At 38.7% G+C, this 13691-nt stretch overlaps 1 protein-coding gene across 1 annotated transcript in view; it reads right to left on the reverse strand.

Annotated features, from left to right (window-relative positions):
* Nucleotides 1-13691, reverse strand: part of Col25a1 (collagen type XXV alpha 1 chain) — a 373933-nt gene that overhangs the window by 50503 nt on the left and 309739 nt on the right. The window contains exons 18-19 of the mRNA XM_035451853.1: nt 11625-11669; nt 647-709 (exon numbers count right to left, since the gene is read on the reverse strand). Coding sequence (XP_035307744.1) covers nt 647-709; nt 11625-11669 — 108 coding nt within the window. The remainder of the gene's footprint in view (nt 1-646; nt 710-11624; nt 11670-13691) is intronic.

A 13691-nucleotide genomic window follows, 5' to 3' on the forward strand; every position in this document is an offset into this window, starting at 1 on the left:
CCACTTTGCACTTCTGATTCGTGAGTATGTGATAAGTACAGCAGCAGCATCAGACTCCTATCCTTTTATGTCTTACTGGGCAAGTAAGAGAGAACTCTGGACTTGACTCTGTAGCGCTGTATTCTTTTTGCGTGGAAGCATGAAGTTTTTACTTTCAGGGTCCCCTTTAAGATTGCCAAGTAGAACATTAAAAGATGGTTTTCATTATAGAATATGTCTGCAAACATCATTCAGGGTAGATCTTTTTGGGATGAAGTATTTAGAAATCTCTGTGACATCCATGGGGATGAGATTAATGTCCAATTTACAAGTGTGTGCTAAAATGGGTGAGGAAGAGCAGGGGTTGGTGAGCTCTAGCCCCCTCTCTCTCAGCTACCTTTCCATGTCATCAGGAGGCTAGAGGCATCACACTTATTGAGGAATCCAGAGGGCAAACTTGAACTACTACTATATTCCACCTACCTACTGATGTGCCTAGAGCTTCCTGGATATAACTTCCAATGCATGCCATTAATAGATGGATTAGGCTGCCTCCATTCTAAGGCAGAAATATGTGGCCATCTAAACAGTGGAGTCCTCCCACCTTTCTTTCAGTAGGGATGAGACAAATTTTACAGGAAAGCAAGGGGGATAAAGGTCTACTTACTTTTGTTCCTGGTAACCCTGGTAAGCCTGGCTCTCCTTGAGGACCAATGAAGCCTGGTTCTCCCTTAAAAAAGATGAGCATGCAAGACATTATTTATCTGACATCTTGCTCAGTTCTTCCACTTGCGATTTTACTTCCTTGATTGTGTACAAGCATCTAGCTGAGATCATGCTACTTACTAAAAGATGAAAACTCTGAAAACTCAATGGAAACTCAGACCACTCTGAGCTCTAGAGATGCTTTAGCAAGTGGCGAGGTCACTGGACATAGGTCTTTATAATAATTTCTTCCACCATCTGTCTGGTGTTTGTCATTTACCACACTAAAGCTTATTGTGTTTGGGTGGATCTGGAGAGTCCTATAAGACCCTATTCCTGTGTCCATAGCCTTGTGAAATCTCTTCCTCTTGAGTCAAGAGTAGACTCGCTATGTAAATCTAGTGAATAAAATATTCTGGGAGTGATGGGACATCACATCTGGATCTAAGCTGTGAAGAGTGATTTCTGTTTGGGGTGGGTCTTTCCTGTATCTTCTCACTTGGATCACCTGCTCTGAGCGGGGTAAACAGCCCTGCTGTGAGTAGTCCAATGGAGCTGCCACAGTGTGAGAACTGAGGTCTGTCAAGACCTCTGCAAGGGAGCTTGGGAGTGGATTCTCCATCCCCTCAGCATCTGCTAAAGAGAACACAGCTATGGATGCCTGCTTCCTTGCAGTCTCTTTGGGGACTCAGAGTCAGAGGCACCTGCCATGCTCTGCTTGAATTCCTGTCCTTCAGAGACTGTAAGCCAACAGTTTCAGCAACTACTTTCTAGGGTAAGGCAGTAGGCAACAATACATAACTGATACAATGACTATGACTGGGGGACAGTATAGTAATGCTCAACATGAAAATCTCCTTCTTGCTATACCTCTCAAATAGTATCTCTACTGCCTGGAGGAAATTCATCTGTGGCATAATAAATGGTACCTAGGTCTTGGCCTAGATCCTCTAAGACTTAGATTCCTCTGGTATGGGAATGGTAAGGGACATCTTTTGTTGCCTGTAACTGGTCCCTTCCAACGACATGTGAATTGATACAAACAGGAAACTCTAAGTGAGCCCCCTAGATATTGTCAAGGCATAAGGAACCATTCTGATGGCCAGAAGGTTGGAATTTTCTATTCTATTTATTAACCTATGGGAAAGGGAGAATGGCTGGAGAATGAGTTCAATCACTAGAGGGTAGTGATTTCATCAATTATGCAATGGAATCCCCATAGAAATCCCTAAGTGACAGGGCCAGTGTAGACTTTCCCAGTCAGCAGATGGTTCTGTGCCAGGAGGGTGGAGCATTCAGATCCACAAGGACAGAGGCTTTTGAGGTCAGGGGTCTCCTAGACATTGCCTTATTTACTGGGCCGCTCTTTTCCCACTTTTATAATAAACTATAACCACAGTCACAGCACTTCGTCTTCCTCAACTTTGACTCATTCTAGACAGTTCTTTAAATGACATCCCAGAAAGCCCTAAATTGGTAGTCACACCAGAAGACATGCAGATAATCCAAGGAAGAACCTGGGAATTTGCTACCTGCTACGGAAATGAAGTTTATCTTGCAGGGTTGGTCCTGAAACCTGTGACATCCGAGACTAAGAGGGACAGCTTCAGAATAGGACTGACTGAGGGTCTAGTTGGAACAGAAGGATATGATCACCATCAAACATTTCAGGTGACACACCCACTGCTCACAGACTTACTCTGACTTGGGCACTCAGAGCATAGAAAGAGGGGGGGTTGGGCCTCGTCAACTGAGGTTGATGGTAAGGTTATTTCCTACAGTTCCTATTCTACTTGGCACCACAGTCTACCACCTCCTAGGAGGGAAAACCGGGCAAATTTGTCATACTTCTTAATATTTCAAAATAAAAATCTGAACTCAATTCAGGAAAGTCATTTGCAATTCCATCTTTAGCAAAATAGTTTGATTTGTAATCTTATAAACAAAAATTCTACAGGAAACACATTTATTTACATATAAAAGATTTCTTCTAATAAAGTAGTATTAACATGAGTAGGATCTTCTCTCCATTTTCGGGAGGAATTCTGGAACGAATGTTAAAGTCATTGTTCATGACGGATGTCCCAAAATTGTAATGTAGAGGTTGAATATTTGCTTGTCAACTTGTACTCTACACATTTTCAAGCAAAAATAAAATGATCTCTTTTGTCAGTCAAGTGGACGCTTCATTTAAGCTTACTAACAAAAAGAAGGGGCAAGAGTCACAGAAACACATTCCTTATTTGAGTTAGTGTTTAATTTACAAAAATGTCAAGCATGCAGTTGCATTATTCACAAATAAAAAAGGCTTTGTTATCTCAGCAGCTAGGTAAAGGCATTTTTTCTTCCTTTTAAAGACACATTAAATTTCTTTAATAGGTAGTTGAGGGTAAAATTATTTAATTTCAAGAGATAAAGTCAGAGAAGATTTGATAGTTTCAGTTATTTTAGTACTGTTGCTTTTACATGCTTTGAAAGGCTTTTAGTATGATTAGCTGCTCATGATTACCACTGCAAAAAGTGCCAGTCACGTGTATATCTTGACAGCCTTCATATTCCAATGTATTCAAGGCAAAACCTGTCACATCTAGTTATAGGATCACTGGTTTGTGTCTGCTTCCTCTCAGAGTACTCAGTCTCTTTATGGCCATTAGTCCATTTTCTCCATCTCATGGTGGGGTGGGGATTCTTATTGGTCTCTTTTCTCTCAGACTCCAGAAACTACTGCTGATATAGACAGGGCATGAAGATCTCCACGGTGGGGGAATCTTGGGGTCTTAAGCTCTTACTTTTCTTCCCTCCCTCCCTCCCTCCTTCCATTCTTCCTCTCCCCCTCTCCCCTTCCTTTCCTTCTTTTTTTTCTTTTCCTTTTTCATTTTTTTGGTGTTTTGAGACAGGATTTCTCTGTGGCTTTGGAGGCTGTCCTGGAACTAGCTCTTGTAGACCAGGCTGGTCTCTAACTCATAGAGACTCACCTGCCTCTGCCTCCGAGTCCTGTCATTAAAGGCGTGTGCCACCACCGCCCGGCCCTTTTCATTTTTTCTTTTGAGACAGGAGTTAACTGTGTATGTAGCACTGGCTGTTCTGGAACTCACTTTGTAGACTGGCTGTGCTCAAACTCAGATCCACCTGCCTCTGCCTCCTCAGAGCTGGATTAAAGATGTATGTCCCAATATCTTAAGCTTTTTAAGCTTACTTATCTCCCAAGCTTATACTAGTGGTTCTGAGAAAGTGTTGTGGGGAAACCCTGGCTCTCTCAGACTCTAGACCAGGCTTTAAAGGCTGGATGGCTTCACAATATGGAAAAGACATTGCTTTTGCTCTTCAGCATCGGAGTGTGACCAGCTCGTGATATGCCTGCAGAAGGTTTAAGATTCAAGCCACTCATGGAGTTGTATCAAAGAACACCAACAACTGTCTGACTAAGCTGTTGAACTAACATTTCCTTGTCCAATTACCTATCTGAGATGTGTAAAATATGCCATTCCCAACAATGAATTGAGAGGCTGAATGTGGAAGTGTGCATGAGAATCCAGCTGTAGTCCTTTAAGCCAGATAGTAAAGAGATTTTTTTGGGGGACCCATTCACATTCCAATGTTATCATCCTTACATTTTTAATGGTCTTACTTGGCAAAATTCAGTTTTATATCATAAAACATGCAATCTAACTAACAATGAACAAAATGTCTCCAGTTTAATCTTGAATAAGATATATTTTGGTTGAAGTAATTTTTCTTCAACTCACCCTATTATCTATTATCTATTCACCCTCCCCTCAAGCAACTGATCCAAATATCTTACTGTAATAGCAAACTTAAAAATAGCAACTGAAATCTTCTAGATAAAAGTTAAAGAATAAACAGACTATGGAGCCATATTAGCCATTGCAATCCTGTCCACCAACCATGAAAGCAACAACAACTGCCCTTCTATATTATAAAGACACAAAGGAAAGCCAGGAAATCTTTAGGGGCATGGCTTTTCTGAAATCTAATGACTGCTGAAGATTTCATGAAGTCTTAGGATTCTATAATAAAATCTTAACTGACTTTCTAAGAACAGCAGGGGAATATTTCAGACAGTCTCACTCTACTTTCCAAATGGTCACTGGGATAGAGCATCCATAGAGGTGAGAAGAACCAACAAATATTTAGCGGGGGTTGTTAGTCCAATGAATAAAGGAAGGAAGAGAGAGAGAGAGAGAGAGAGAGAGAGAGAGAGAGAGAGAGAGAGGAGAGGCAGTTTCATTTTCACAGAAATGGCTTGCCAGATGTTTCCAGATAGACTTCCAGAACATTCCATCTGTTAGGCAGAATGGTGGTCAGAAAAGTCCTAACTGATTAGTTCTTGCTCGCAGAAAAATATCTGGTTTTTCATTTATTACTATTTGCTTTATTTTTATAAGCCATGATCAATTAAAGAAGTAAAATATATCATTTTCTTAACCTGTCTGAAAACTCTCTCTAGACCAAGTCATGTTTTCTGTGATATTTATTGTTCCTGAGCAGATCTGATTTTCATTGTCCCTAAAAATAGTACCACAGAGTTTGAAAAATATGTGCTGATTTGCTTGGGTGCTAAGAGCACCTCCCAAAAATGTTGATTAATGTGTCTTGACACAGAATGAATTAGCCATGCAGTGTTCTTCTTGCTTAGAGGCTAATTAGAATTCAAGTCAGCATGATACCTGCGCATTTGAGAATTACAGCAATAACATTTGTTGCACTAAGAACTGGAGGCAGCCAGTTTTGGCAATGACTGATTTCTAGAATTATTGTGGAGACCAAGAAAAAAAAGAATGGGAAGTAGAGTTTGCCTCTAAAACACTTAGTACTCTAAGAATAAAATCTGAGTATAAATTAAAACATCTTAATTGCTCTGTTGAAAATGAACTAAATAGTGAATTTATTTAAAGTCCACAAAATCTGTCTTTTGGATTTTTTAAAACAGAATTGCATCATGAAGGATATGCAGTGTATTTATTGGAGGTTTCAGTATGGTGGCTAAAACTCTGATATCTGTTGCAGGAGTTTCCTAATTGGACTCAAGTTACCCATGTCTTCAGGTAGAGTCTGTGCAAGCAGGAAGTGGTTACAAGCAATAATAACACAGTGTGACCCATTTACCAAGGGTGTCTTATTTTCTTTCCTCTATGAATTAATTTTACATCCCTACATTTATCTCTGCCAGTTTTGCGATATGCCAGTGTTTCTGAGGACTGAACTTCATTTGTCTTCATCAGATTGTGAAGATACATTTGCTAATCACAGAGCACCAGGCCGGCACTCAATCCTGAGAGTGTCAAGTGAATGTCTCTGCCTTCACTTGACACTCTCAAGTGGAATGGAAACTGCTTTCAGGTCCAGGAGAATTTCATATGATGTGGGATAGTTTGTTAGTACTTTAGACTCTTCTGCCTCTAAGTTCTTGATCTGAATGTCTAGTTTTCACTAATGTGGAAGAGAGAGTAAAACCATTAAGCTTCAAGGAAAGGTAAACCAGGAAAACATAGCTGATACTTAAATAGCTTTTTATGATTTGATGTAATGTATGCTGTGATTCTCTCCCCTGCCTACTTAAAACTTGACTTCTTAATTTGGTAAAACAAGCTGCTTTTATCTTTTGAAGGAGAAAAGCAAGCATGAAATCTGTAAAAAAAAATATCTTGAGTTAGGCAACACTGACTAGAAATTCAGAACAGTAGTAGGATACAAAATCAATTTGTAGAAAACCAGCAGCCTTCCTACATGCAAATGTCAAACACTTCGAAGGAGATCAGGAAAAGAATGCCATCCCCAAGAGCCGCAAAAGATCTTGGGATAAGTCTAACCAGGGAAAATGAAAACTCTTACAGTGAAAACTTGAAGACACTGAAAAAGAAATAGATACCAGAAGATGGAAAGACCTTCCATGCTCACGGACTGGTAGGATCAATATTATCAAAGTGGCCATCATACAAAAAGTAATCGATAGATTCAATGAAATGTGCATCCAAATTCCAGTGCAATTCCTTACAGATACTGAAAAAACATCTTAAATTTCAAAAGGAAATATAAAAGACCCAGGATAGTCAAAATAATTCTGAACAATTAAAAAAACCCAAAAAACTGCTGCAGTATTACCACCCCAGATTATAAGTTTTACAATGGAGTCACAGTAATACAAATAGCGGTGTTGGCATCAAAACAAACATTGATTAATGGAATAGAACTGAGGACCTATATATAAATCCAGACTCCTACAGTTATCTGCTTTTTATTTTTTTCACAAAGCTGCCAATAATACACACTGCAGGAAAGATAGCATCTTCAACAAATGGACAAATACTGCCACTCAAACTGGATAGCTACACATAGAGGAATGAAACTCAATTCTTATTTTTCAATCTTATAAAACTGAACTTCAAATAGATCAAGGACCCCAGGATAAGACATGATGCCCTGAATCTGATAGAGCAGAAAGTAGAGGATATACCTACAGGCACAGGAAAGGAATTTCTGAACAGGATCCTGGTGGTGCAGACATTAAGACCAGCAACTGACATGGGACCACATGAAACTAAAACATGACTGCACATCAAGGGTTACTATTATTTGAATGAGGAATCCTACAAAATGAGGAAAAACCTTGACCACCTATACATGTCAGATGGTTAGTATCCAGAACATAAGAAGAACTAAAACAAAACTCCTAAACATCAAGAAAACAAACAATCCAATAAAAAAAAATGGGTCACTGAACTGTATAGAACTCTCAAAAGAAAGACTATATATGGCTGAGACTTAGTTTTGAAACTGTTCAACATCCTTAACTATGTAATGGAAATACAAATTAAAATTACTTTGAGGTTTCATGTTGCCCTAGTCAGAATGGTCAAGATAAAAAGAAAGAAAAATCCAAACCATGACAAATGTTGGCATGGATGTAGGCATGGGAAACACTCACATCCAGTGAGAGTGCAAACTGTTGCAGCCACGGTGGAAATCAGTGTGGAGATTCCTCAAAAAGCTGGAAATAAGTTTCCTATTTGATCCAGCTATACCACTCTTAGGCATTTATCCAAAGGACAATCTATTCCATCCTGGAAACATCTGCTCATCCATGTCCACTGCTGGCCATTCACAATAGCCACAGGTGAAAAACGGTCTAGATGGCCACCGACAGGTGATGGATGATCACAATGTGGTCCATCGACACAGTGGGAATTATCCAGCCGTTAAGAGAAATAAGCTTACGAAACCCTCCGGCAAATGGGTAGAGCTGGAAACACTCATTCTGAGTGAACTAATCCAGACCCGGAAAGACAAACATCAGGATGTGTCAAGTTGTCCTTTTGCTTTTCCTGTCAACAGCCAGGAAGAGAATGTTCACATGACTTCTCTCATCCTCAAGCCATTGTGCATCCTTGCCTTTTGCTCCCGGAACACACTCAGCAAGTAGGGAAAGTGGGTGCTCCATTGCTTTCAAAGGTTTTATTCCTTCATCCTCTTAAAAGTGGGATCCATAATTTGTATCTATATTAAGCACAGCTAGATGCATTTCTTACAACTTACAATTATTTACAAGAGGAAGACTATATTGAACTTGTGCATAAGTAATGTTTCCAATATTCTGAGCTGTCCCAAGAGAAACAGAAGCAGCAGCCATTTGCTATCTGCTGGGGGAGATATCAAGAGCTATGCATACATTTTTTCATTCATAGAACTCTGTGCTACGGTCACTGTTGGTTCTCATGAGAAAACTGCAGTGCAGAGAGATTACAAAACTTGCCCTGAGTCACAGGACCTGTAAAGAAAGCTATGATTGGTTGATCAATACTGCTTATTTGTGAGGGAAATGGAACCACAAGAATGGGTAAACTATATTTTTCAAAATAAGTGTCTAGAGTAACATTTTCAAAAATAAAGCTCTAGAATCTTATGTTTTTATCTGATATCAGAAAAGGTAGCACAGAAAAGGTAGGACAGTGATTGCTATCCACTAAGACACTTGAGGGAGGAAAAAGACCCTGACATTTTCGAAAGCTTGTTCATAAAACTAATTTTCTAAGCTCAAATCTTATTCCAGAAGATCAATTTCTGCATGGTACATTGTGCATAATTTAATTTTCCCAGTTGAACATCTTGACACTATATGAACCATGAATGCATGAAATAGGAATTCCAAATGGCTTCCACATGGTGAGAGGACTTTCAAGTACAGCAGGAAGCTTAAGAGCAGCTTGAGATGCAGTCATGTCAGGTCTCAGTGACTTCCCTTCTGTATGCCTACAGTCTTAGCACTTTCCCTAGAGTGGGATACTGAGGTGATAGATAGAGGAGTCTGTTGTCTGTATTTAGGCTGTTGGTTCATTTCCTGAGAGCTGTGGAAGGCATGTGGGTGCTCATTAAGTTTCCAACTATTCCCCGAGAGCAACAGGTGGCGAACCAAAGCCTCTCTGGTATGTAATGGCTGGTTTCCTCAGTGTCTTGGACATAACGGATGGCACGAGCACATGCTCTGTAGTAGTGACAGATAAGGAGGACATGACTGGCAACAGGAAATATTTCCAAAGCATAAACACATACATAGGCCTAAGATCATGACTGATGTTTTCCTTACTTCATGTCTCATAGTAACACATATGGGTTTCAAATACTGGTTAATAACTTGAACTATGAAATGAGAATTAATTTTCCTGTAGTTTGCCACCATAGCAGAAGTGAGGCAAATTAAATTAATAAGGAGTATCTCAAGTTAATGTAGTATCACAAAATTATAAAATTTTAAGTCTATATTTATGAATACACAATGAATACTATCTTAATGTGTTCTTAAATTGTCTTCCCCCAAATTATTTACCAATGTTTAGTACTTATCACATTGCAATGGAAGCTTATCTTTCATTTGAATTAGAGTGAGAAGACAAATCTTATTAAACCAAAAATAGAGCTCATGATTTATCTCAAACACCAGATGGTGACCCAATCATGGTACTGACATGAGCAAGAGAAACATCTCTAGTGAATAATGAAGAGTTTTTGCCAATTCACAGTTTCTCAGTTCAATCATTTAGTGAGTCAGAGATGGGGGGGGCAGTATCAGAGCCACACTACCTCAGCAAAATATTTCTAGCACTTATCAGGCTGTGGGAATTTAAAAACTTACTAGAGGTGGCAACTTACTATTAACCCTCTCTACCTGAGAATTCATGACCTTCTGAATGGGTCATGAGTGACTGAAAAGGTCATTGGGAAAGGCCAAGAGTTAGTGTAGACAAAGCATTGAAGTAAGGCAAGGTTCACAAATACATAACTATTGAAAGCATTTACGTCTATGTGTGTATTTATCTGTATCATATTTTGGAAAAATAATGCCTCCATTCTTATTCTTTTTGACCAGAGTGCCTGAAGCCCAGAAGAAGGGACAAGTGGATTTCAGAGCACCAAGGTTCTCCTGAGGTAAGCTTGCACCCTGTCAAGCCAAAGAGCTTGCTGTAGTGACCTCCCTGTCCTTCCAATGTCCTTTGTCTCAAATGTCTTCACTATGATTTGTATCACCACCAGATTCTAATTAACACCCAGAAACATGTCCTTCAATCATTTAAAAATTTATGATCTTATCATTTATAAAAAGCTGTCGTTTTAATGCATGGAAGTTACTAAAGAACTGCCATAAATTAACCCTGTAATATGAGCTTTCCCATCAAGTTAGGATGTCATTCTTGCTAAGAAGCAAATGACAGGTAAGTGACTTTGACTCTTCAGCAAACATTTTTCAGAGTGCACTATCTACCAAAGAGTCAAAGTATATATTAAAAGCAATCTGAAATTTCACAGTAATCTAGAAACAGACAACAAAATACTAGAACCAGGATTTCTGAGTGCCAACCTAGAAGACATGTTTTTTCTATGTACTGATCACCTATATAATATTATAAACATCATAGGACATTTAATACTTGTAAAATCATACTGACTTTAGTTAACACATTATACAATATCACACAGAACTGAAGTATGAGCATTGGTTTTAGAATGGAACACGTGCTTGCATTGTTACTCTGTTACTTCTGGCATATATGTGAAGTTTATTCTAAAGGAATAGCTAAGATAATAGAATATTACGTCTTGTAGGCGCCATGGGAAAAGTCTTAAAATATTTTCAAAAAACCATTTTAAGTGACCTAAGAATCTTTAAATATTTTTCTTAATCTTTTTTTAAAAAGATTTTATTTATTTACTATGTATACAACATTCTGCTTCCATGTATATCTGCACACCAGAAGAGGGCACCAGATCTCATTACAGATGGTTGTGAGCCACCATGTGGTTGCTGGGAATTGAACTCAGGACCTCTGGAAGAGCTCTTAACCTCTGAGCCATCTCTCCAGCCCAGAATCTTTAAATCTTAAAACGATGTTTTAATCTTGAACCTTAAGTGATTATTTGAAAAGATGAATACAGAGCATTTGTGGAAAGTACATATGTTGGGCCAAAACATTTTAGCAATGAAGTTTCTGTTTTTCCATGAGGGTGACTGACAGGAGGTGGCGACATGGCATCATCTAGGGGTTATTAGAATGGTGAAGCAGATGCATGGTTGCCCCAGCTATCTGATTTACAGGTGTGCTAAGATGAATTCTGGTTAAAATTTGATAGGACCTGAGGGCTGAAGTTAAAAGTTAAAGGTAAAGAGATTCTTTCTAGACCTTAAAAACCTTGCATGATTTCATTTGAAATGACATTTGTTGATAAAGCCAACAGTGAAATATATAGTCTGGATGGCAATGGCTAACTTTAAATACCTACGTGCTATTTCAATTAAAAAAAAACAAACTAATCATTTGAGACAACTTTAGAATCATTAATGATCAGTATTCACTTTTTTCTCAATTTTCCTCTAATTTTTGGGTGACTCATAACTATAGTTCTGTATAGTCGGTCAGTGGAGTATTTACCTTGATCCCCGGGAGTCCAGGTAGTCCAGGCAGCCCTGGCTCACCCTACGTGGGAAAATCACAATGCATTATAGAGCAACATGTACTCAATCACAGCATCAGAGAAAAACATGGCTAATGTCCCAGCTGAACAGTTTCTGCAAATAGAAATGTATACAAAAGACTGGGGAGGGAGAATGAGTCTGGTTGATCAACTCTCCATTCCAGGATTGGCCGACCGACCACTTGGTAGATTTCTTAAACACTGGCCTTTGCCTGCAGTTCACTGCTCACTGGCATCTCTATCAGATGGCATGAGAGAGGAGTAAAGGAGGAAAGACTGCATTTATGACTCCCTTGGCCAAGGATTTGTTGGAGCTGCTTGCTTCAATAACGTGTCCTATTATCCCAGGGCTCTCTCTGCTTGGATAAGCAAGAGACTGTTGTATGAACAGATGGCACCAGGAAAACAACACACAGTAAACATGTTGCTCACTTAAAAGTATAGTAAGATTTCCTTTTCATTCCTGAAGGATGAGAAGACAAATAAATGGTTAAGAATGTACTTGGGTCCAGCCTGTATTCCTGACAATTGCTGGATTAGGGTGACCCTGCTTAGCAGTGTTGGGCTAATGGTGCTGTGCAGCTGTTCCAGGACATAGGTCAGAGATTAAGTAGGCCTTGGGTAGGCACACTAGAGACAGGCTAAACCTTCTCATTTTCACAGAATTGTCTGTGTTATTTTAAGCACAAGAGGTTACATTGCTTAGAAAGTCTCTTGAAGTCCACTACAAAAGAATAAAGGAGTCGGGAAAAAATATGTTTGCCATGAAGTGTTGCTCTATTGTCTGTGGAAGTGACACAGAAGGTAAAACAACCATAGAATTTTGTAACGGTCAATTAGGGAGATGACAACCATTTCCAAAGAGGGAGAGGTCCCAGGAGGGTGGGAGGGGAGGCACATGTTACAGCCTCAATGCTTCCATCATCTTTCACTTTTAATTATTTTATTATCATTGTGCATGTGTACATGCCCCCACAGCTCATGTGTGAAGGTCCAAGGACACCTTTGTGGGCTTGGTTCTCTCCTTCCATGTTTGTGTGGGTTCTGGGGATCCAGTTCAGGCTTTACATCTTGTGGAGCAAAGTGCTTTGACTGCTGAGCCATTTTGTTGGCCCTTAACTCAAGGAAAACCTACCAACAACTGGGTCTTCCATCTCCACTACCTGCCCTTTCAAATTACAAAGAGCTAGAATTTCTTCTGGAATTAAAATATTAAACCTTTAGACATTTTATTAAGTCTTTTATTAAACAAGTGGCTCCCTTACTACTTGTTAAAGGTATTTCAGGATTTAATGCAAAAGAAAAGGCATTCTGTGCAGAAGAGTGCATTATAAATACAACTACAAGGAAATTAGAGAAGAAAGGAATGCTAACTTGCCTATTATTCCTTTCGAGACCAGGTGTCTATATATTAAACTTCACAGAGTTGCAACACCATACATTGTTTTTCTTTTTTGTTTTCTCTTTTACCCTTTATTCAGTAACATTAAGAGTACCTAATAGAAAGGGCTTGCATAAATATTATACTGAAATTTATCTTTTGCTTAAAAATAGTGTGAAGCTTTTGGAAAAAGGAACTGAATATCCAACCAATAACACTTGGGATTGTTTTTAAAAAGACTCTCCCAACTCTTATGATGATATTGCATCTGAAGCTTATGAGGAAATAAATAGGTTATAATATTATATTTCAATAAGAATTCTCACCACTTCCTTCTCTACCAACTTAAAAGGACCACATAGCTACTTTAAAGAAAAGACTGATATGCACATGTATGCATGATTAGCACCTGCAATGTTTTCTAATGAGAAAAATGTAAAAAAATGACAGGATAATATATAAGATAATGAAATGCTAAATGACGAGTATTTAGCCTTTCTCTACATCATGTATGTATATGTGTATATGTGTATATGCGTGGTTGTTCAATACACATGGTTGTTCATAAATGTATGTTTTAGTTAAATACTTCAGGTATTTATATTCTTTTTTATATTAATATTCTATGGTGTTGAATGTTTGT

This window comes from Cricetulus griseus, assembly GCF_003668045.3.
Source record: "Cricetulus griseus strain 17A/GY chromosome 1 unlocalized genomic scaffold, alternate assembly CriGri-PICRH-1.0 chr1_0, whole genome shotgun sequence".
Classification (NCBI taxonomy): domain Eukaryota; kingdom Metazoa; phylum Chordata; class Mammalia; order Rodentia; family Cricetidae; genus Cricetulus; species Cricetulus griseus.